The sequence below is a fragment of the Microcaecilia unicolor genome, chromosome 4 (assembly GCF_901765095.1).
Source record: "Microcaecilia unicolor chromosome 4, aMicUni1.1, whole genome shotgun sequence".
Lineage (NCBI taxonomy): Eukaryota > Metazoa > Chordata > Amphibia > Gymnophiona > Siphonopidae > Microcaecilia > Microcaecilia unicolor.
Window position 1 is genome coordinate 231,206,703 of NC_044034.1, and position 21,463 is coordinate 231,228,165.

The following is a 21,463-nucleotide window of genomic DNA, read 5'->3' on the forward strand; positions in this document are numbered from 1 at the left end:
TCATCCCAGAGTATTAATATAGCTGAAAAATGAACTTGTGGAGCTGCTGTTAGTAATATGCAATTTATCCCTAAAATCAGGTGTGATACCGGAAGATTGGAGGGTGGCCAATGTAACTCCGATTTTTAAAAAGGGTTCCAGAGGAGATCCGGGAAATTATAAACCGGTGAGTTTGACGTCGGTGCCGGGAAAAATGGTGGAGGCTATTATTAAGAATAAAATTACGGAGAACGTACAAAAGCATGGGCTGCTGAGACAAAGCCAGCACGGATTTAGTGAAGGGAAGTCTTGCCTCACAAATCTACTGCATTTTTTCGAGGGGGTGAACAAGCATGTGGACAAAGGGGAGCCAGTGGATATTGTATATCTAGATTTTCAGAAGGCGTTTGACAAAGTGCCTCATGAAAGACTCCAAAGGAAACTGGAGAGTCATGGGATTGGAGGCAGTGCATTATTATGGATTAAGAGCTGGTTAAAAGACAGAAGCAGAGAGTAGGGTTGAATGGTCAGTATTCTCGATGGAGAAGGGTAGTTAGTGGGGTCCCTCAGGGGTCTGTGCTGGGACCGCTGCTTTTTAACATATTTATAAATGACCTTGAGATGGGAGTAACTAGTGAGGTAATTAAATTCGCAGATGACACAAAGTTATCCAGGGTCGTCTCATCGCGGGAGGAGTGTGAAAGATTACAAGAGGACCTCGTGAGACTGGGGGATTGGGCGTCCAAATGGCAGATGAAGTTCAACGTTGACAAGTGCAAAGTAATGCACGTGGGAAGGAGGAACCCGAATTATGGCTATGTCATGCAAGGTTCCGCTTTAGGAGTTACGGACCGAGAAAGGGATGTGGGAGTCATCGTGGATAGAACGTTGAAATCTTCCGCTCAATGTGCTGCGGCGGCTAAGAAGGCGAACAGAATGTTGAGTATTATTAGAAAAGGGATGGAAAACAAGCATGAGGATGTTATAATGCCGTTATATTGCTCCATGGTGCGACCGCACCTGGAGTATTGTGTTCAGTTCTGGTCGCCTCATCTCAAAAAAGATATAAAGGAATTGGAGAAGGTGCAGAGAAGGGCGACGAAAATGATAAAAGGGATGGGACGACTACCTTATGAGGAGAGGTTAAGACGGCTAGGACTCTATAGCCTGGAGAAAAGGCGGCTGAGGGGTGATATGATAGAGGTCTACAAAATAATGAGTGGGGTAGAGCGGACAGATGTGAAGCGTTTGTTTACACTTTCTAACAATAATAGAACTAGGGGACACAAGATGAAATTAGAATGTGGTAGGTTTAAAACAAATTGGAGAAAGTTTTTCTTTACTCAGCGTGTGGTTAGACTCTGGAACTCATTGCCGGAGAAGGTAGTGATGGCAGCTGGCCTTGCTGATTTTAAAGGGGGTCTGGACAGATTCATGAAGGAAAAGTCTATTGATCGTTATTAAATTTTGGGTTTTTGCCAGGTTCTTGGGGCCTGGATTGGCCGCTGTCGGAGACAGAGTGCTGGGCTTGATGGACCTTTGGTCTTTTCCCAGCGTGGCAGTGCTTATGTACTTCTTTTTTTACCCCTTTCCATCCAGAATTGCTCCTCTCTTCCCTCTTCCATCCAGCATCCCCCCTCCCTCCCAATTCAGATTATGTCTCCCTTCTATTCAGCATTTCTGCTCTCTGTTCTGCAGCTTTCTTCTCCACCCCCTTTCTATGCAGCATGTCCCCTCTCAACTCTCCATTCCATCCAATAGCTTCCTCCTTTCTCTTTCTCTCTCTCTCTCTCTCTCTCTGTCTGTCTCTTGCTAATATTTCTCTCTCTCCTCTTTCCAGCTAGTGTTTTTCCCTCTCTCCCTTTCCAACTGTTGTCTCTCCTTTTCCAGCCAGCATGTATTCTCTCTAACATCTTATATCCAACATCTCCTCTCCCTCCCCGTATCCAGCAAGTTTCCCTCCCACCAACCTGCAGAAAGAAGGATCATCAAAAAATTTGCAAGAAAATTAAACTTCAGTAGATATATATAGGTTTCTTAGGCAACTGAATTAAAGTGAATTGATTAAAAAAAAAGTGTTAGTACATGATGCTTACACCTCCATAGAGGCCTGCACCAGTCTGCTCGCTTACACAATCCCACATCCCCTCAGCCATCAGATCCTGAATGATATAACAAAGTAAATGTTTCAAGTCACAGTTCCTCCACCTCAAAGCGCTATACAAAAACATTTGCAAAAACACACTCAGTACGTTACCGTACTATATCAGTACTTCTAGGACTCAAAGACCTTATGCATGAAAAGGCAGTGCTGTAAATATTACACTGGGCCCTAACACACCAGTGATTCATCTAGTGAGAAAACAGAACAAACAGTACTGCTAGAAGACCTCCACACTAACAGAGTACTACACATTGGCCCCTGGTACAAAACAGTCTCTCTGTCTTGCCCTCTCCTGCATTGCCTCGTGTGTCCCTATTCTTTCTCTGTTCAGCATTGCTCATCTGTGTCCCTTTCCTTATGCCTTTTCCATACCCTGCATCTCTTCTGTGCCTCCACTGTCCTCCACACTCCTACTCTGGGGCTTGTATGTCTTTCTTTCTGTTCCCACCCATCCCACCCCTATCGTGGTCCAGTATTGCTCCCTCTTAGGTCTCCAGTGTATCTTCCACTCCTTCAATCCGATCTCTCTCTGTCTCTCCTCGCATCTATCCTGTCTTTCCCTTCATCCACAATTCCAGCGTTTTTCTCCTTTCCTTTTACCCCACCCTCACGGTTCATTATGTTCTCCGAGGACAAGCAGGCTGCTTGTTCTCACATATGGGTGACGTCCACGGCAGCCCCAGGTCCGGAAAATCTTCCTAGCAACAAAGCTTGCTAGAGCCTTTGAGCGCGCGGGCGCGTCCATCTTCCCGCCCGTCGCGCGAGAGTCCCGCTTCAGTCTTCTTTTTTCTGCGGTCAAGAGCAGCTGTGTTACAGCGGTTCTGTTGCCTCAGGAAAAGAGCCTTCACTTCGCCGGCTTTTTCGCCATCTTTTCTTTGTTCGTTCGGTACAGCTTGTGTTTGAGCTGTTCCGTTTTAAAAAAATTTTTTTTTCCTTATTTTTTAGTTTTTGTCCTAAATAAGTTTCCTTTCGTTTTCGTGTGCTGCCTTTTTGGCTGCCTGTACGTGTTTCTCCTGTTTTGTGCCCTTCTTTTAGCACCATCGTGAGTTTTGATTTCGCTGCCGCTATTTTTCCGTCGATGACATCGAGGATTGCCAGCAGCTTCAAGAAGTGCACTCGGTGTAACCGGGCAATCTCAGGCACTGACCCTCACGCGTGATGTATTCAGTGTCTTGGGGCCGAGCATCGCCCCGACGCATGTAAGTTGTGTCTTAGCCTTAAAAAGCGGACACAAGCGTCGAGACAAGCTCAACGGGAACGTCTGTTTGGAGCTTTGCCCGGTACTTCGGCGTCGACGTTGACAGTGGTACCGAGATCGGCGGCAGTGTCGATGTCAGCACTGGAGAGTGCATCGACTGGAGAGTGCATCGACCTCAGGAGCGCAGGTAATGGCTTTCCAGAGACCATCACATGCTGGTAGCAGTGAGCCATCAAGTGAGTCTCCACCTACTACTGCTACTACTATTTATTGAGGACTCCTGCGGTACAGGCCCATCGGGACCGACCTCTTTCGGACCCGACCCTGAGGAGGCGTGTGGATTCCACATCCTCCTCATCTGTACCGAGGGGTACCGGTGATGTGCCTCGAGTGAAGGCGAAGAAGCACCGTCATCGGTCCCCTTCTCATCACGGTACCGAGAGCTCCGCGGCGTCGAGGTATTCGGCACCCGGGAAGCGTTGACGCTGGGAGGACCGCTCACTCTCCATACAAGAGGTGTCGATGCACTGGTCTCCGGACAGCCCGGTACTGCCTCCTGTCCTCGGCAGGTTCTGGCTTCCTCCTGCAGCTCTCCCACAGCCTTTCTCGACAGACACTCTTGACGAGCACCTCCGAGTCATTCTTCCAGGGATCCTGGAAGGGCTGCTGCGACACTCTATTCCGGTACCAGCGGTGCTTGCGCCTACAGTACCGTCGATAGATGCGGCAGCTGGCTCCCCGCCAGTGGTGTGGCCTTCGGCATCGGCCTCGGCTGCCACCCAAATTGACTCCCCATCGACATCGATGGAGGGAGCTTCATCGCCGCCGACATGGGAGTCAACTTCTCGACATCGCCATCGGGGCCATAGCTCCTCGGTGTTGAGACGGGCTCGGCTTCGGACTTCAGTCAGGGAACTCCTGTCCGATACCGAGGGAGAGGCCTCGTGGGATGCAGAGGAAGACCCAAGATATTTCTCTTCTGAGGAGTCTTGTGGTCTTCCCTCTGATCCCACTCCTTTGCCAGAGAGTAAGCTTTCTCCCCCTGAGAGTTTGTCTTTCTCATGCTTTGTGCGGGAAATGTCTACGGCCATTCCCTTCCCGGTGGTAACTGAGGATGAGCCCAGGGCTGAGATGTTCGAGGTCCTCGACTGTCCTTCGCCACCTAAGGAGTCATCCACTGTCCTTCTACATAATGTCCTCAAGCAGACATTGTTCAGGAACTGGATGAAACCATTATCTAACCCCACCATCCCTAAGAAGGTTGAGTCCCTTCAGGTCTATAATGAAATCAGGCCAGGGTAGCATCAGAAAGTTCTCGTGTAGAAAAGAAAATGTGAGACCAACACATAGGAAAAAGTACGTCCCAGCCACCGCCAAACAAATTTTGGCAGTGAGCCCAGCAGCCTCCATCCATGATCAAAATGAATCCAGGACAAGTTGCAGTCTGACAGCAAGTTAACTGACTGAGGCCTCCGACGCTGGGAGCTGTTGAAGGGAGGCCCGGGCCACATCAGATGTATAGTCTAAAAAAAAAACAACCAAAAAAAACAAACCCCCAACTTTGACTTACCTTCCGTGAAGACCTTTAGTCGAGCAGAATACAGCAAAACAAAACTGTATATGCCTTCTATGAAGATCAGTGCATTGGAGGCATAAGCATGTCTCATGGAAGAAACTTTGGAGGAGAAATCCTAAAAGTACAAGATTTGTTTATTAGGTGAGGGGATTGCGAGAGAAAATCGCCCACAAGATCTCAGTTTTATGTGCATAATTTAACAACTTGAAAATTATCACTCTAAGGTGGATGTCCAAAGGTTTCTTGTGTCCCAGGTAGTGAAGCTTCATGGCTGATAACAGCCAGGATTTCAGCAGGCCTTTGAGCTCTGCATCCGATACTGTCTCTGGCAAGCCCACCAAGTGTAAGTTCCTGCGACATGATGTTTTTTCTATATCATTGAGTTTATCTTCCAATAGCAGTCAGCTTCATTTGAAACTGTGTTGGCGGTCTTGCACACGGTCTTCCAAATCAGAAACACCCTGGTATTTTGATGAAAACTCCCCCTTCAAGGTTTCCAATCTCCTGTCCACAGTGTCTAATTTATCTGCGACATTTCTCTAAAGAGGAGTCTATGTACTGCATCACCTTCGATTAAATTTCGGCTACCCATGCAAAGCTCACCGTTGATGGCTCGGCGTTGTTATCAGCCGTCATCTTGGCATCACTTCGATGCGGTTTCTCCTCCTCTCTCTTCCGTGATTTAGCAGTCATAAGTACAGACACATTGCCCCAGGTACAAATAAGTACCTGTATATAATATGTAAGCCGCATTGAGCCTGCTATGAGTGGGAAAGTGCGGGGTACAAATGTAATTAAAAAAAAAATTTTTGGACGTAAGAGAGATCAGTCTCAAATAGTAAGCAGAAGCAGTTCTGAGACACCAGAACCAAAAAAATATTCACCCTGGGGATGAGTTTGGAGGTTGGGGCCTGGGAGCCCGTCTCGCATATGCTTGCTCGCTAGTACATAATCACGTGACCCCCTAGTAATGGTTTGTTTGTTTGTTTTTTTTTGTCTCAAGAGGGAGGGAGGGGGATGATGCGCTTTAGCATGCATAGCACTTGACAGGGCTAAGTCACGCCCTATTGATTTCCCTAAGGTCAACCACAGAATTTAGATGTTAAAAAAAAAACAGCGGAGGAGTGGCCTAGTGGTTAGAGCACCGGTCTTGCAATCCAGAGGTGGCCGGTTCAAATCCCACTGCTGCTCCTTCTGATCTTGGGCAAGTCACTTAACCCTCCATTGCCTCAGGTACAAACTTAGATTGTGAGAAATATCCATTGTACTTGAATGTAACTCACCTTGAGCTACTACTGAAAAAGGTGTGAGAAAAATGGAAATAAAATAAATAATTAAATAATAAAATAAACAAAAAACAATCTCTGATGTATCTTAAATGACATGCAGTGCAATATGCTTTTAGATCTGTGAGGTCTAACCCTCTGTCTCTTTTCAGGAGCTCCATATGACAAAGGCTTAGACTTGACTTCTTTGCTCCCCATAAAAATGTTTTAATGCCTTAATGTTTTATTCCATATATGCAAATTTTTGAGCTTCAAGAAGTAACTACCTCAAAGGACATACATAAATTTTGTCATTTTCTTTTCACAAAGTCTTCTTTAGTAATCTATATTTTGTGTATAAAAGCTTGATAAATGACATGGAATAGTCAGCCCTAAGTATTTCATGCAGTCAACTGCCTATCTAAGAGAGAATGTACTCTCTCACCTAGTGTCCAGGTCTGCAGTCAGACATAGTGCTTTCAAGTTGTTGGCATTTATCCGTCAACTTGAGATGTGTCCAAAATCATTCAGCAGACTTAACACCCACTGCAAGGAGACTTGGGCCCTCGTAAGCATAGTCATTCAGCAAACTTAATACCCACTGCAAGGAGCCCTTTGGCTTCGTAAGCATAGTCAATCCTCAGGAAGGTAAGTCATCAAATACCCGAGGGTACTCAAGGAACTTGAAGATGTTCTGGCAGCTCTGCAGTTTGACCTCTTCAATGCCTTCTTAGAGTCTGGAGTGGTCCTGGAGGACTGGAGAAGGGCAGATGAGGTCCTTCTGCACAAGAGTTGGAAGTAAGGAGGGGGTTGGAAATTACAAACCGATCAGACCTCTGTGGTGAGTAAACTAATGGAAACGCTTCTAAAGCGGAGGATCGTGAGGTTTCTTGAATCGAATGGACTGCAGGTTCTGAGGCAGCGTGACTCCACTAGAGACAGATCATGCCAGATGAATCTGATTGGTCACCCAGTCAAAGAAATCAAACAGTTGGATGTGGGAGGGGCACTAGATGTGGTGTTCTTGGATTTTAGCAAAGCCTTTGACACGGTTCCGCACAGGTGACTGATAAATAAACTGAGTTTCCCTTGGTATGGGACCTAAAGTGACTGATTGGGTTAAAAACCGGTTAAATGAGAGGAGACAGAGGGTAATGGTAAATGGAGCTTGTTCTGAGGAAAGGGATGTTATCAGTGATGTACTGCAGGGATTGGTCCTCGGGCCAGCGCTTTTTAACATCTTTGTGAGTGATATTGCAGAAGAGCTATCTGGTAAGGTTTGTCTCTTTTTAGATGATACAAATTCTGTAATAGGGTGGACACCGTGGAGGGTGTGGATGCCATGAGGAAGGATCTAGTGAAGCTTGAAGAATGGTCTGAAAATTGGCAACTAAGATGTAATGCTAAGAAATGTAGGGTCATGCACTTGGGTTACAATAATTCAAGGGAACGGTTAAGTATAGGGGGTGAAGTGCTTCTTTGTATGAAAGAAGAGTGGGCTTGGGGGTGATTGTGTCTGAAGAACTTAAGGTGGCCAAGCAGGTGGAAAAGGCAACGGTCAAAGCCAGAAGGATGCTTGGGTGCATAAGGAGATGGATGACCAGCAGAAAAAAAAAAAAAGGTGATAGCGCCCTTCTATAAATCTCTGGTGAGACACCATTTGGAATACTGCGTTAAATTCTGGAGCTCGCACCTACGGAAAGATATAAATAGGATGGAGTTAGTCCAGAAGGCAACTACCAAATTGGTGAACGGTCTCAGTCATAAAACATATAGGGACAGGCTTATGGACTTCAACATGTCTACGCTGGAAGAGAGGCGGGAGAGAGGGGATATGATAGAGACATTTAAATAAGTCAGTGGAGTTAATGTACAGGAGGTGAGCCTTTTCCAAATGAAGGAAAGCTCTGGAATGAGAGGGCATAGGATGACTTTAAGAGGAAATAGAAGGAGTCTGAGAAAATACTATTTCACGAAAACAGTGGTAGATATATGGAATGGCCTCCCGGTGGAGGTCATGGAGACAAAGACTGTGTTGGAATTTAAGAAAGCATGGGACAGGCATTTGGGATGCCTTAGGAAAAGGGAGGAGCTAGTGGTTACTGAGGAAGGGCAGTCTGGATGGGCAATTTGGCCCTTATCTGCCGTCATGATTCTATGTTTCTAATAGGTTATCTGCAAGTAAGGCCAGCAATTTTAATTTTAAAGGTTCAGTACAGAGAACAAAAATTGTAGGACACGAGGGGCATCCTTGTCTAGTCCCTCTGTTGATAATAAGGGGAAGATAGAACACCGTTAACCAGTACTTGAGCCCAGATTGAATCCAATCTATAACTGGACTGTGGAAGCTGAAATGCTAGAATACTTCCCAAAGATAAGGTCAGGGGATTTATAAGCACTTCCAGTATCGAAGGTTACCTAGATTGCTACTACTACTACTACTACTACTACTATTTAGCATTTCTATAGCGCTACAAGGCGTACGCAGCGCTGCACAAACATAGAAGAAAGACAGTCCCTTCTCAAAGAGTTTACAATCTAATAGACAAAAAAATAAATAAAGTAAGCAAAGATTGCACCTAAGTCCCTACATTGTACTACTTGTATTGTTCGTATTGCGCAGTGCCTTCGAAATCCCCTCACGGGTCTCCCGGATATCTCCCTGGATGTCATCTGTTTCTTCTGGGAAGTGAAACACTCATCTCTTAGTCAAGCCTGCCTTTCTGCAGTGGTGGTCTTAATGTTGTGGTGGTCCTCTGTTTGAGCATCTGATTATAGCCTGTTTGAAGCATCTTATTTTGAGAGCAGTACTCCTCATAGCCCGGAGGGTGTCCAAGTTGCATGTTTTGACTGTAGAGATACTTATTTATCCTTCTCAAAGAAGGTGATCTTTCTTTGGACAAATACCATCATTACTTTTGAAAGTGGTCTCCCTGTTTCATTTGAATTAGGTGGTTGTCCTGCTGTCATTCTGGATTAGAGCCAATCAGGGTCAGCTAGGAAGCTGTACCTGCAGAAATTACAATAGGAGAATCATGCTATGTTATCTGGAGGGGACCAATTCTTTCCCCTTGTCGAATAGGCTGTTTTGTCCTTTTTTATGGGCTGAGTAAAGGCCTTGTCATACCAAAGTTTTCAATAGCACATGGGTTTTGATCTTGGTGATATAGGTTTGATTCCCACTGCAACTCCTTGTGACCTTGGGCAAGTCACTTAACCCTCCATTGCCTAGGTACAAAAACCTAGATTGTGAGCTCTCTAGGGACACACAAAGTTCCTGCATCTAGTAGTACTATGGAAATTATTATTAGTAATAGCAGTCATTGAGGCGATGTATATCATCTGTGGTAAGTTAGTCCTGAGTGGCTTGAGGGTTCATTCCACTTGGATACAGGTGACTTCCTGAACAGAGGCTCAGGCTATTTCTCTGGAAGACATCTGCAAGGCAGTGACATGGTTGTTGCTGCATTCTTTTATGAAGCACTACAACCTTTGGCAGAGTGGTGATACAGGGGGCCTTGTCTTCCTCTTCCTAAGGTATTGCTTTTGTATATTCAATGAATCTGGATTGGTCTAGCAGGATGGAGAGAGAAGTGATATTTTTTTTCATACCTGTTAATTTCCTTTCCTTGAGTCTTGCTCGACCAGTGCAGGACCTGCCCTGGAAAATTACAGCAAGTGGGATATCTTTGGGTCTTACCTGCTCTTTCCCAGTGTGTGTACATAATTCATGTCAAATATTGTTCTCCTGTTATATGCTTAGAATAGTGTATAACAAGGTGGACCTACTGGAGAATTCCAGGCTGCACCATCACTTATACTGATGATGTAGGGTGGGAATGGGTCTGTAGGGTGGGAATGGGTCAAGCAGGACTCAAGGAAAGGAAACAAGTATGAATAAGAAAACAGTTACTTATCTGTAGCAGGTGTTCTCTGAGGATAACAAGGTACATAACCTCCCCTACTCCCCCCCCCCACACCCCCACACCCCAGTGTTGAATTCTATAAGCTAGATGCTTGACTGTTGACACTCCATGTGACAGTGGTAGGTGGAAGATGTACAAATGCATAGTAGAATGATCTTAAAATTTGAGTAGAACTGGAGAACTGTTTTGCGCTGGGCTTTGTTGGGTGATGACATCTACATGTGGGAATCTGTATCCTGCTGACTTTGGAGAACATTTGCTACAGGTAAGTAACTTTTTACTATTTGTTAATCTGTTTTTGGAATTGATTTACACATCTCTCTTTTTTTACAAATGGTGAGTGTTATTGTTAGTGCAGTTCATAACTTTTTACTATTTGTTAATCTGTTTTTGGAATTATAGTAGATGACGGCAGAAAAAGACCTGCACGGTCCATCCAGTCTGCCCAACAAGATAACTCATATTTGCTGCTTTTTGTGTATACCCTACTTTGATTTGTACCTATGCTCTTCAGGGCACAGACCGTATAAGTCTGCCCCGCACTATCCCCGCCTCCCAACCACCAGCCCCACCTCCCAACCACCGGCTCTGGCACAGGCACAGACCGTATAAGTCTGCCCAGCACTATCCTCACCTCCCCAGCCCTGCCTCCCAACCCCGGCTCTGGCACAGACCGTACAAGTCTGTCCAGCACTATCCCCACCTCCCAACCACCAGTCCCGCTTCCCACCACCGGCTCTGGCACAGACCGTATAAGTCTGCCCAGCCCTATCCCCGCCTCCCAACCACCAGCCCCGCCTCCCGATCTTGACTAACCTCCTGAGGATCCATTCCTTCGGCACAGGATTCCTTTATGCTTATCCCACGCATGTTTGAATTCCGTTACCGTTTTCATTTCCACCACCTCCCGCGGGAGGGCATTCCAAGCATCCACTACTCTCTCCGTGAAAAAATACTTCCTGACATTTTTCTTGAGTCTGCCCCCCTTCAATCTCATTTCATGTCCTCTCGTTCTACCACCTTCCCATCTCCGGAAAAGATTCGTTTGCGGATTAATACCTTTCAAATATTTGAACGTCTGTATCATATCACCCCTGTTTCTCCTTTCCTCCAGAGTATACATGTTTAGTTCAGCAAGTCTCTCCTTATACGTCTTGTAACGCAAATCCCATACCATTCTTGTAGCTTTTCTTTGCACCGCTTCAATTCTTTTTACATCCTTAACAAGATACGGCCTCCAAAACTGAACACAATACTCCAGGTGGGGCCTCACCAACGACTTATACAGGGGCATCAACACCCCCTTTCTTCTGCTGGTCACACCTCTCTTTATACAGCCTAACAACCTTCTAGCTACGGCCACCGCCTTGTCACACTGTTTCGTCGCCTTCAAATCCTCAGATACTATCACCCCAAGATCCCTCTCTCCGCCCGTACCTATCAGACTCTCCCCGCCTAACACATACGTCTCCCGTGGATTTCTACTTCCTAAGTGCATCACTTTGCATTTCTTCGCATTGAATTTTAATTGCCAAACCTTAGACCATTCTTCTAGCTTCCTTATGTCCTTTTTCATGTTTTCCACTCCCTCCGGGGTGTCTACTCTGTTACAGATCTTAGTATCATCCGCAAATAGGCAAACTTTACCTTCTAACCCTTCAGCAATGTCACTCACAAATATATTGAACAGAATCGGCCCCAACACCGATCCTTGAGGCACTCCACTGCTTACCTTTTGCTCCTCCGAGCGAATTCCATTCACCACCACCCTCTGGCGTCTGTCCGTCAACCAGTTCCTAATCCAGTTCACCACTTTGGGTCCTATCTTCAGCCCCTCCAGTTTATTTAAGAGCCTCCTGTGGGGAACCGTGTCAAAAGCTTTGCTGAAATCTAAGTAGATTACGTCCATAGCTCGTCCCTGATTCAATTCTCCTGTCACCCAATCAAAGAACTCAATGAGGTTCGTTTGGCACGATTTCCCTTTGGTAAATCCATGCTGTCTTGGATCTTGCAACTTATTGGTTTCCAGGAAATTCACTATCCTTTCCTTCAGCATCGCTTCCATTACTTTTCCAATAACTGAAGTGAGGCTTACCGGTCTGTAGTTTGCAGCTTCTTCCCTATCACCACTTTTGTGAAGTGGGACCACATCCGCCGATCTCCAATCCCTCGGAACCTCTCCCGTCTCCAAGGATTTATTAAACAAATCTTTAAGAGGACCCGCCAGAACCTCTCTGAGCTCCCTCAATATCCTAGGGTGGATCCCATCCGGCCCCATGGCTTTGTCCACCTTTAGCTTTTCAAGTTGTTCATACACACTCTCTTCCGTGAACGGTGCTCTATCCACTTCAATCTCATTTGTACTTTTTGCAGTCCATCGCGGTCCTTCTCCAGGATTTTCTTCTGTGAAAACAGAACAGAAGTATCTATTTAGCAAATTTGCTTTTTCTTCATCATTATCCACATAGCGGTTCGCAGTATCTTTTAGTCTCACAATTCCCTTTTTAGTCATTTTCCTTTCACTAATATACCTGAAGAAAATTTTGCCACCCCTCCTCACATTTCTAGCCATTTGTTCTTCCGTTTGCGCTTTCGCCAGTCGTATCTCTCTCTTGGCTTCTTTCAGTTTTATCCGGTATTCCTCCTCGTGTCCCTTTTCATGAGTTTTTTTGTATTTCTGGAACGCCAACTCTTTAGCGTTTATTTTCTCAGCCACTTGCTTGGAGAACCATATCGGTTTCTTTTTTCTCATGCTTTTATTTACTTTCCTTACATAAAGGTTCGTGGCCCTATTTATAGCTTCTTTCAGTCTGGGCCACTGTCCTTCCACTTCTTGTATTTCCTCCCATCCCATCAGCTCCTTCCTCAGGTATTCTCCCATTTTACTAAAGTCAGCATGTTTGAAATCCAGGACTTTGAGTTTTGAATGGCCACCCTCCTCTTCAGCCATCATATCAAACCAAACTGTTTGATGGTCACTGCTGCCCAGGTGGGCACCCACTCGGACATTTGACACATTATCCCCATTTGTGAGTACCAGATCTAGCGTCGCTCCCTCCCTCGTGGGTTCTGACACCATTTGTCTGAGCAAAGCACTTTGAAAAGCATCCACGATCTCTCTGCTTCTTTCCGATTCGCAGACGGAACCGTCCAATCTACATCCGGCAGATTGAAATCTCCCAACAACAGCACCTCTCTTTTCTTCCCCAACTTTTGAATATCAGTGATCAGATCTTTATCTAGGTCCTCCAAATGTGTCGGAGGTCTGTAGACAACACCCACATGGACAGAGGTTTTATCCTTTCTTTTTAAGGTGATCCATATCGCTTCTTCCTTTCCCCAGTTCCCTGTCATTTCAGTCGCTGTGATATCATTTCTCTGTGATTTACACATCTCTCTTTTTTTACAAATGATTAGTGTTATTGTTAGTGCAGTTCGTGGTGGTAGATGAAAAGCCTACAGAAGTTTGTTAAGAAACTCTTAACTCAGAGACTGGAAATGTTAGTGGGATGCCAGGCAGGCTATATAACGTATATATGAATGTTAACATTATGTTGTCATTAGTATATGATTGCATTTTTTTTCTGTCTAATGCACATAGAAATGACTATACTGGATGATATAATGTCTTGTCATCTTCCTTTTAGATATAAATGAACTGAAGGAGTGTTTGTACATCCTGGTGAAAGAGCAACAAGTTCTAGCTGTCCAGATTGCTACCACAACACTTTCTGCGCGGAGGCTGAAGCAGAGGCTAGTTATTCTGGAACGTTATTTTATTGCGCTGAACAGAACTGCTCAGCATCAAAATGTTGGGGTGAAATGGAAGAGCAGCAGCATTCCTGTGTATGCTGTAGACAAAAAATGGTAATAAGTTCAGCAAGACCTCGTTTCAGTCCAGAATGATTGAAACCAGGTTTTCTCCCATTTTTCTTCTGTCGTGTTACTTTTACATTTCTATACTGCTTATCTTGGGATCTCAAAGTGGTAATAGAATAAAAAACAACAACAGTAATTTAATTAGACCATAAAACAGAGTATGTTCATGACTCATAGTGCCATGGCTTCCAGTTGGTTCCCAAATTGGGGGTTGAGACTGCAATTGGAGTGATATGGATGGGAGTCACAAAAACAGGGTTGCTGCCCCTCCCTCTGGGCCTCCACTGATACTTATACCCAGGTCAGCATTCACAGTTCTTTCCCCTTTTTCTAATATGAGCTTCCTGTTAGACTGGAAACCTCTGTAGAATACTAGGGTTTGCAAATGTACACAGAAACACAGGGTCCTGTGATGACCGATTCCACCACTGCTGAATTATGTTTTGGATAATTTGGGTGAGGAGGAAGAAGATGGGTGCTGGGCATGCAGGGGGAGTGGAGGTATGCACCTCCCCCCCTCTTTAAGCTCATGCCTTTTCAGCTATAGTTAATGCTGACTTTCATTCAGTTGCAGTACACATTTCTCTATCTCCAGAGAGTGTATAATCTAAGTTCGTACCTGAGGTAACAGAGGATTATTGGAAAAAGGGTTCTCCGAGGACAAGCAGGCTGCTTGTTCTCACGACTGGGTGACGTCCGCGGCAGCCCCCACCAACCGGAAGAAGCTTCGCGGGCGGTCCGCACGCAGGGCACGCCCACCGCGCATGCGCGGCCGTCTTCCCGCCCGTGCGCGACCGTTCCCGCTCAGTCTTGTTTTTTCTGCGCTGGAGAGAGTCGTGCGTCGCCGCTCTCTTGTTCAGCCCGAAAAACCGTCGCGTTTTCGCGAATTTTCTTAGTTTTTTGTTTCTAGGCGCGTTCCGGCCTTTTCTTTTTTCTTCAAAAAAAAAAAAAAAGTGTGAACGCGCTTGTTTTCCCTCGTTTTTCTAGCGGGGGCGTCGCCTTGTGGCCGCGCGGACGATTTATTTTTCAAGGTGTGATTTACCGCCACCATCGACGACTTTAATTTCGCCGATGCGATTTTTCCGTCGATGTCCTCGAAGGTCCCGAGTGGATTTAAGAAGTGTGGTCGGTGTGGCCGGCCTATCTCGCAGACCGACACCCACGCTTGGTGCCTCGGGCCGGAGCACAATATCAAGTCGTGCTCTTTGTGTCTTGGTCTCCGGAAACGGACTCAGGTTGCGAGGCAAGTTCTATGGGACCGTCTTTTCGGAACTTGCGCCGGCCCCTCGACGTCGACCTCGACGGCATCGGTATCGACGTCCGGTTCTTCGGTACCGGTATCGATGCCCGTGAAATCGGCACCGATGGCATCGACCCCAGGAGCACAGGTCCCGTCGGCCCGCCGGTCCTTCGGTGAGGGTAGGGGTGAGAGGCCGCGTGGGCAATCGGCCCCGGTCACTCCCTCGGCCCATGGCCCTCGGGACCGAACCCTGTCTGACCCGGTTCCTCGAGACCGAGGGGGATCGACCTCCTCCTCCTCCTCCATTCCACCTGGCACCGATGACGGGCACCGTAAGAAATCTAAGAAGCACCGTCATCGGTCGCGTTCGATGCATCCGGCTCTCGGTACAGGCGAGGAGTCGATGCTGAAGCGTCCGTGTCGAGAGGAGAGATCCCCTTCGGTAGTGGAGGTACCGACGCGTCAGGGTCCCAGCACTTCGGTGCAGTCTCCTGGACCCGAGCAGCTTCCGGCACCGACACCTCTACCGGCCCCCCCGTCTTTCCCGGCAGCGGGCCTGGACGAGTGCCTCCGAGCCATCCTTCCGGGGATCCTGGAAGGGCTGATGCACCAGGCTGTGCCGGCGCTGGGGGTGCTTGCGCCCTCGGCGCCGTTGACTGTGGCGCCGGCGAGCTCTAGCCCGGTGCCGAGGCCGTCGACACCGCCGCCGCTTGTGGCGCCGGTCTCGACCGCCACGCAGGTGGAGTCCCCGTCGATAGAGGGAGCTTCGTCCCCGCCGGCGCGGGAGTCCACCGCTCGACGACACCGAGGCCTCGGTGCCTCGACGTCGAGCCGGGCCCGGTTAAGGACTCAGCTACATGAGCTTATGTCCGATACTGAGGAAGAGGCCTCGTGGGGGGAAGAGGAGGACCCCAGATATTTCTCCTCAGAGGAGTCTGCGGGTCTTCCCTCGGACCCCACGCCTTCACCAGAGAGGAAGCTCTCGCCTCCTGAGAGCCTCTCCTTTGCCTCCTTTGTAAGGGACATGTCTATTTGCATTCCCTTCCCCGTGGTCTCTGTGGATGAGCCGAGGGCTGAGATGCTCGAGGTCCTCGACTATCCATCACCACCTAGAGAGTCCTCCACGGTGCCGTTGCATAATGTCCTCAAAGAGACACTGCTTCGGAACTGGATGAGACCACTATCTAATCCCATCATCCCCAAGAAAGCAGAGTCCCAGTACAGAATCCACTCGGACCCAGAGTTAATGCGGCCCCAATTGCCCCATGACTCGGCGGTCGTGGATTCTGCTCTCAAGAAGGCACGGAGTTCGAGGGATACCGCCTCGGCGCCCCCGGGGCGGGAGTCTCGCACTCTGGACTTGTTTGGGAGGAAGGCCTACCAATCCTCCATGCTCGTGACCCGCATCCAGTCGTACCAGCTCTACACGAGCATCCACATGCGGAACAATGTGAAGCAACTGGCGGGCCTGGTCGATAAGCTCCCGCCGGAGCAGTCCAGGCCTTATCAGGAGGTGGTCAGGCAGCTGAAGGCATGCAGAAAGTTCCTGTCCAGGGGTATCTATGACACCTGTGACGTGGCATCTCGTGCTGCGGCCCAAGGTATAGTGATGCGCAGTCTCTCATGGCTGCGTGCCTCTGACCTGGACAACCGCACCCAGCAGAGACTGGCCGACGTCCCTTGCCGGGGGGATAATATTTTTGGTGAGAAGGTCGAGCAGCTGGTGGACCAACTGCATCAGCGGGAAACCGCTCTCGACAAGCTCTCCCACCGGGCGCCTTCAGCACCCACCTCAGCAGGTGGATGTTTTTCCCGGGCCCGGCAGGCTGTGCCCTATTCTTTTGCAAAGCGTAGGTACACCCAGCCGGCCCGAAGGCCTCGTCAGGCACAGGGACAGCCCCAGCGCGCTCGTTCTCGTCAACAGCGTGCGCCTAAGCAGCCCCCTGCGCCTCCACAGCAAAAGCCGGGGACGGGCTTTTGACTGGATCCACGGGAACATAGCCGCCCTCAAAGTGTCCGTACCGGACGATCTGCCGGTCGGAGAGAGGTTAAAATTTTTTCACCAAAGGTGGCCTCTCATAACCTCCGACCAGTGGGTTCTCCAAATAGTGCGGTGCGGATACGCCCTGAATTTGGCCTCCCTGCCACCAAATTGTCCTCCGGGAGCTCAATCCTTCAGCTCCCATCACAAGCAGGTACTTGCAGAGGAACTCTCCGCCCTTCTCAGCGCCAATGCGGTCGAGCCCGTACCACCCGGGCAAGAAGGGCAGGGAATTCTATTCCAGGTACTTCCTTGTGGAAAAGAAAACAGGGGGGATGCGTCCCATCCTAGACCTGAGAGGCCTGAACAAATTCCTGGTCAAAGAAAAGTTCAGGATGCTTTCCTTGGGCACCCTTCTGCCAATGATTCAGAAAAACGATTGGCTATGTTCCCTGGATTTAAAGGACGTATACACTCACATCCCGATACTGCCAGCTCACAGACAGTATCTCAGATTCCGCCTGGGCGCACGGCACTTTCAGTATTGTGTGCTGCCCTTTGGGCTCGCCTCTGCCCCACGAGTGTTTACAAAGTGTCTCGTGGTGGTAGCGGCGTACCTACGCAAGCTGGGAGTGCACGTGTTCCCATATCTCGATGATTGGCTGGCCAAGAGCACCTCGGAGGCAGGAGCCCTCCGGTCTATGCAGTGCACTATTCAACTTCTGGAGCTGCTGGGGTTTGTGATAAATTACCCAAAGTCCCATCTCCAGCCAACACAGTCTCTGGAATTCATAGGGGCTCTGCTGAATACCCAGACGGCTCAGGCCTTCCTTCCCGAAGCGAGGGCCAACAACCTCCTGTACCTGGCTTCGCAGACCAGAGCGTCTCAGCAGGTCACAGCTCGGCAGATGTTGAGACTTCTGGGTCATATGGCCTCCACAGTTCATGTGACTCCCATGGCTCGTCTTCACATGAGATCTGCTCAATGGACCCTAGCTTCCCAGTGGTTTCAGGCCACCGGGAATCTAGAAGATGTCATCCGCCTCTCCACCAGTTGCCGCACTTCACTGCTCTGGTGGACCATCCGGACCAATTTGACCCGGGGACGTCCATTCCAAATTCCGCAGCCCACGAAAGTGCTGACAACGGATGCATCTCGCCTGGGGTGGGGAGCTCATGTCGATGGGCTTCACACCCAGGGTCTGTGGTCCCTCCAGGAAAAGGATCTGCAGATCAACCTCCTGGAGCTCCGAGCGATCTGGAATGCACTGAAGGCTTTCAGAGATCGGCTGTCCTACCAAATTATTCAAATTTGGACAGACAATCAGGTTGCAATGTATTACACCAACAAGCAGGGGGGCACCGGATCTCGCCCCTTGTGTTAGGAAGCCGTCGGCATGTGGCGTTGGGCTTGCCAGTTCGGCATGCTCCTCCAAGCCACATACCTGGCAGGTGTAAACAACAGTCTGGCCGACAGACTGAGCAGAGTCATGCAACCGCACGAGTGGTCGCTCCATTCCAGAGTGGTATGCAAGATCTTCCGAGAGTGGGGCACCCCCTCGGTGGACCTTTTCGCCTCTCAGACCAACCACAAGCTGCCTCTGTTCTGTTCCAGACTACAGGCACACGGCAGGCTAGCGTCGGATGCCTTTCTCCTCCATTGGGGGACCGGCCTCCTGTATGCTTATCCTCCCATACCTTTGGTGGGGAAGACCTTACTGAAGCTCAAGCAAGACCACGGCACCATGATTCTGATAGCGCCCTTTTGGCCCCGTCAGATCTGGTTCCCTCTTCTTCTGGAGTTGTCCTCAGAAGAACCATGGAGATTGGAGTGTTTTCCGACTCTCATCTCGCAGAACGATGGAGCATTGCTACACCCCAACCTTCAGTCCCTGGCTCTCACGGCCTGGATGTTGAGGGCGTAGACTTCACTGCGTTGGGTCTGTCTGAGGGTGTCTCCCGTGTCTTGCTTGCCTCTAGGAAGGATTCCACTAAAAAGAGTTACTTTTTCAAGTGGAGGAGGTTTGTCGTTTGGTGTGAGAGCAAGGCCCTAGAACCTCGTTCTTGCCCTGCACAGAACCTGCTTGAATACCTTCTGCACTTATCAGAGTCTGGCCTCAAGACCAACTCAGTAAGGAATCACATTAGTGCGATTAGTGCTTACCATTATCGTGTGGAAGGTAAAGCCATCTCTGGAGAGCCTTTAGTCGTTCGATTCATGAGAGGCTTGCTTTTGTCAAAGCCCCCTATCAAGCCTCCTACAGTGTCATGGGATCTCAACGTCGTCCTCACCCAGCTGATGAAACCTCCTTTTGAGCCACTGAATACCTGCCATCTGAAGTACTTGACCTGGAAGGTCATTTTCTTGGTGGCAGTTACTTCAGCTCGTAGGGTCAGTGAGCTTCAAGCCCTGGTAGCTCATGCTCCATATACCAAATTTCATCACAACAGAGTAGTCCTCCGCACCCACCCAAAGTTCCTGCCGAAGGTGGTGTCGGAGTTCCATCTTAACCAGTCAATTGTCTTGCCAACATTCTTCCCCAGGCCTCATACCCGCCCTGCTGAACGTCAGTTGCACACATTGGACTGCAAGAGAGCATTGGCCTTCTATTTGGAGCGGACACAGCCCCACAGACAGTCCGGCCAATTGTTTGTTTCTTTCGACCCTAACAGGCTAGGGGTCGCTGTCGGGAAACGCACCATCTCCAATTGGCTAGCAGATTGCATTTCCTTCACTTACGCCCAGGCTGGGCTGGCTCTTGAAGGTCATGTCACGGCTCATAGTGTTAGAGCCATGGCAGCGTCAGTGGCCCACTTGAAGTCAGCCACTATTGAAGAGATCTGCAAGGCTGCGACGTGGTCATCTGTCCACACATTCACATCACATTACTGCCTCCAGCAGGATACCCGACGCGACAGTCGGTTCGGGCAGTCGGTGCTGCAGAATCTGTTTGGGGTGTAAATCCAACTCCACCCTCCAGGACCCGCATTTATTCTGATCAGGCTGCACTCTCAGTTAGTTGTTCTTCGTAGGTCAATTTTCTGTTGTATCCTCGCCGTTGCGAGGTTCAATTGACCTGGGTTCTTGTTTTGAGTGAGCCTGAAAGCTAGGGATACCCCAGTCATGAGAACAAGCAGCCTGCTTGTCCTCGGAGAAAGTGAATGATACATACCTGTAGCAGGTGTTCTCCGAGGACAGCAGGCTGATTGTTCTCACCTACCCTCCCTCCTCCCCTTTGGAGTTGCGTTTTGATCTTTTTTGCTTGTCATTCAACTGAGCGGGAACGGTCGCGCACGGGCGGGAAGACGGCCGCGCATGCGCGGTGGGCGTGCCCTGCGTGCGGACCGCCCGTGAAGCTTCTTCCGGTTGGTGGGGGCTGCCGCGGACGTCACCCAGTCGTGAGAACAATCAACCTGCTGTCCTCGGAGAACACCTGCTACAGGTATGTATCATTCACTTTATTGGGAAATAGTGATGTAATGTTGGGTTTAAAAATTTTTTTAGAGGTCTTTATTAAAATCCCAGTACAAAATGGTGTGCAAAAAATAGAAAAAGGCTTTGTCTAGGCAAACTGATACCCACAGAACATGTGTCATAGAAACTTAAAAGTCATTTTGAATAGAAAAGACAGCTGAGGGGAGATATGATAGAGGTGTATGAAATAATGAGTGGAGTGGAATGGATAGTTGTAGGGTTACTATATTTTCCCTAAGAAAAAAAGAGGACACATGCACCCGCCCCCTGTCACTGTAACCCTCCCCCAAAGAATGCCAGAGTCCCTCTCCCCCCATGTAGATCCCCTCCCCAGTTTTCTAGTCTCTCTCCACCCTCATGACTCCATTCACTACCTCTCCTCTCCCCTCCTTTACCTTAGTGTGTTGTGCCCTGGTGGTTTAGTGACATCTTTGGGGCAGGAAAGATCACCCTCTTTCCTGCCTGATGCTTCTGCAGGCTGTCTTTCTCTCAGCGCTGATTCAAAATGCCTGGCAAGAGTTCAAGCAGTGGCCTCGCAAGACTTCCGCAGAAGAGGTCACTACACCACCAGGTCACCTCACTAAGGTAAGGGAGGGGAGAATAGGACACCCGCCAGCCTGCTCATTCGTCTGTAAATCCGGACAGATGGGCAGGCTAGCAAAACCTGCCTGGTTGCCCACCCATGTCCTCAAAAAGAGGACATTTCCAGGTAAAAACGGACGTATGGTAACCCTAGGTAGGTGTAACTCGCTTGTTTACTCTTTCCAAAAATACTAGGAC

General features: G+C 48.6%; 1 protein-coding gene across 1 annotated transcript in view; it reads left to right on the forward strand.

The window, feature by feature from the left end:
* HERC2 (HECT and RLD domain containing E3 ubiquitin protein ligase 2) overlaps positions 1 to 21,463 on the forward strand; it is a 921,269-nt gene that overhangs the window by 57,078 nt on the left and 842,728 nt on the right. Inside the window, 1 exon segment of the mRNA XM_030201308.1 lies at positions 13,756 to 13,975. Coding sequence (XP_030057168.1) covers positions 13,756 to 13,975 — 220 coding nt within the window.